Here is a 3,645-nt window from a genome sequence, read left to right on the forward strand (position 1 = left end):
GCGTGCCGTATTAAAGTTGCTTGTGCCACAAATTCAGGTGGGGCACGTGCTCATTTGACGTGGCAGCTCTCGGCTCTCGTCCTTAGAGCAATAGCAACATGTTGACTTTGTTATTGTTGTTGCCTAAACAAGCAGCTTTTGGATTTAATTTTAATTAGCTGCTATTGAAATTTTATAAATTTTTCAACTCTGTCGACGATGCTCGTAAAACTTTTACGCCATTCAAAGTTTCTCGAACGGATTTTCAACGTAAGCACCACCAGCACCAGCTACAGCTACAGCTCCAGCTACGGTCTAGCCTGTTGCCTGACACTAATAACAATAATCGCAAATTGTATATTGCCCCAACAGAAATTTCAACTCGTAATTACTAATATTTTCTATATATACATAAAATGTTGGTCGTTGGTCGCGCGTCGTTCGCTGGCGCATAATTAAAATTCGCCTGTCCTCTCGTTTCGGTTTTGCAGAGTGAGGTGTGAGTCAATTGGACGCTGCTGCTGGCCTCGGCTCAGTGCAATCAATAACAATGTACATTAATTTTGTTTATTAATTGTATATTTGCGTAGGCAGCATATTAAAATTTTACGCTAATCAATGAGAGTGGCTCTACACTTGAAAATAGATTAGTTTTTGTGTGGTCTATTGAATTCAATGTGGTTATCAAATTCAAAATCAAATCTATGCCGTATACGTGAGTTCTCAACTTGGAAAATTTAATCAACAAAGCCAACATTAAATATTTAGCTTAACGTTTTCGCCGACAGTTTGGCCATCAGTAATGAAAACTTTAAAACATTTAAGCTACAAGCTTACTTAATTATTTAGGCAAAGCTACAAAGCTTATGACAAAATAGCACAACAAAATGATTAAAACTATTAAGACGTAACTGGAAAATTGTTTTTGTCCAGCGGTTCTGCGCATAAAAGCTTAAAGCCTTGCTTCAAAATCAAATAATAAAATTGTAAATATGGATATTTGATAGAACAACAAAAAGCGACTTAAAATCAAAATAAATGCTATATAACAATTACTAACTTTGTAATATTTATAAATTGTGTCTTAAGCTGCAAAACTAAAGTAAGCAATGAATAAACAATCAGCTAGACATTTAGTTTATGAATTTAAAATTTATTGTAACTAGCCAAACAAACAAACAAACGACACGAAATCAAAAAGAAAATTCAGCGCATTGAGGTAATGAAAGTATTGGATGCCAAATGGTGGATGCTGCTAATGTGGCAGCTGCTGTGGCTGCAACAGTTGAATGCAAGCGAAGAGGCTGAGCAGGAGCTGAGAATGCAGCTGCTGCCGCTGCGTTTGGGCATGCAGTGCAAGGATCGGGATTATGATTATGTGAGTGAGCTGCATGGCAAATACTGGGTGCTGCAGAATTTTCTGCACGCCGAGCATGAGCCGCTGCGCTGTAGCTTGAGTGTGACCTATGCAACGCATGCGGAGTACAGCTACTTGGACAATTTGGAGCCGCTGGTGCAGCGCTGGCAGGCGCCGATTAGCTTGGCTATATATGCGCCTGGCGAGGATCTGCTGCCTGCTGTTGAGCGCATACATTGGTTGCGTCAGTGCAAGCAGCTAATACATCCAATGGGTTAGCTTTCATCTGTACTACGATGTAGGCGCATACACCGCAGATGCGCTCCGAGCTGCAGCTGCGTACACCGCCCACTCAAGTGAACTGCAGTGCAGCGCCAACATTTGGACAAACTGCAACGCTTTATCGCAAGCGCGTTAAGTTGGGCTATCCAATGAACACGGGTCGCAATATAGCCAAAGCTGCAGCTATAACACATTGCGTGTCTCGATATGTGATCATAGTCCCTTCGCTCTGTTGCCCGCTGCTTCATACATCATCCATCTGCAAACTGCAGCTGCTGCAGCCGGCGCGTCCCATTGTCTATCCGCTGCATACGTTCGAGGTGGCGGCCAATGCCAGCGTGCCCTCAACCAAAGCGCAACTGCAACAGCAGCTGGCCAACAACTCGGCTGTCATCTTTCATAAGCACATCTGTCTGCATTGCCATGCCATACCGCGTCAGCAGGAGTGGATCAATGCCAGCAGCCAGTCCACGCTTATTGAAGTCTTCAATGCCGCCAATCGCACCTACGAGTACAATCGCTGGGAGCCCACCTACATTGGCACCGTCAACGATCCGCCCTACGACGAGCACTACAAGTGGGAGAACATGTACGACAAGCTGCTCCAGGTGTATACGCTGTGTGCCCTGGGCTACGAGTTTCATATACTGGACAATGCATTCCTCGTGCACAGACCCTCCATTAAGCTATGCCCACGACAAGCAGCGCGTTCAGGCCAGCAAGCTCGCCTACTCAAAGATTCGACGCGAGCTCAAATATCAGCGCATCAGTTGGTATGGTGCGCGTCTTGGCTGCGCCATCTAAGCAACAAGTTGTGCCACAGCAAGTCAAAGCTCAAGTCACTAGAAATATATTTGTAAATTTCAGGTTCGTTTAGCTTTACTTGTAGCCATCACTTTATCCCTAATGACAAGTTAACTATTTAGTATATAACAAATAGCACACAACTAGAGCAAAGCTTAAGACATGAAAAGGTTCAGCTAATATCTTGCGACTTTCCAAATACATATATAACATAAACTTTGTCTTTTATTTGCAGACGCCAATTTGTTGTCTCAATTCATTAGCTGATTATGCAGGCGATGACACAAGTTCTAAATTTTAATGTGAAAAGTTTTAAATGCTAATAGACAATATTTACTTATCTCAAGATCTGCATTTAGAAAATGTATTTTGAACATTTGCAAACTGCTAAAGCAGCGCAATATTCATAATATTTATCTTTAGATTCAAGTAATGCAAATAATCAATCTGTTGCCACCGAATATAATTTTGTGCTATTGATTCAAATTTTTATTTGTGATATATAATAATAATGTGAAAAGTTTTAATATTTGCTTATCTTAAGATATGCGTTTAGAATATATATTTTGGACATTTGTGAGCTAGACATATTCAATTTATTTTATTTTTTAATTAATTTACTATGGCAATGAATGATAAAAATGTTCAAGTAATGCAAATAATCAATATGTTGTGCTTGATTCAAATTTAGATGTTCATGCTGCAAAAATAAATACATAAAGTTTTAAAAATTAAATATAATTTGTATACTTTTAGTTAGTTGTTAATAGCGCTAATAAATGGACAAATGCTTGGATGATTGTGCGCAGAATAAATTGCGCTCTATAGCTTATTGTTAACGTTTATAGTGTAAAAATTCGTTAAATTTTCTTACAAGCTGCGCTTTAAATAATTACATCATTGACTGATTGCTGCGCAATTGTTGGGGTGGGGGGCGCTCAAATGCTGTTAATTACGAACGCAATTTCAAAATGCAAACAAATTCAAATTCTATTATTGGTAAGGGGGCGTGGCTTGCCCCTGCTACACTTGTTTGTGCAATTTGTGCTTTTATGTACAGAATTTTTAACAGCAATTACAACCACAACAAGTGTTTTGCTATATAAAATATGAACTGCAAACCTAAATAAATATTTATTTATTTGCTGCCGCATATGCAGTGTGCCCCAGCCCCCCATAACACACCCACCCCTTACCCCTGCTCACGCTCTATGCAAAGCGTT

General features: G+C 40.0%; 1 protein-coding gene across 1 annotated transcript; it reads left to right on the forward strand.

Moving 5' to 3' along the window:
- The first annotated feature begins 1,201 nt into the window (after positions 1 to 1,201).
- On the forward strand, positions 1,202 to 2,422 carry LOC108606710 (beta-1,4-glucuronyltransferase 1). Its single transcript, XM_033294662.1, has 3 exons — positions 1,202 to 1,558; positions 1,639 to 2,239; positions 2,292 to 2,422. Exons 1-3 carry the CDS (start codon positions 1,202 to 1,204, stop codon positions 2,420 to 2,422), a joined length of 1,089 nt encoding a protein of 362 aa, XP_033150553.1.
- The last annotated feature ends 1,223 nt before the right edge of the window (positions 2,423 to 3,645 follow it).

This window comes from Drosophila busckii, unplaced genomic scaffold (assembly GCF_011750605.1).
Source record: "Drosophila busckii strain San Diego stock center, stock number 13000-0081.31 unplaced genomic scaffold, ASM1175060v1 Backbone_220, whole genome shotgun sequence".
In the NCBI taxonomy this organism is placed as follows: Eukaryota; Metazoa; Arthropoda; class Insecta; order Diptera; family Drosophilidae; genus Drosophila; species Drosophila busckii.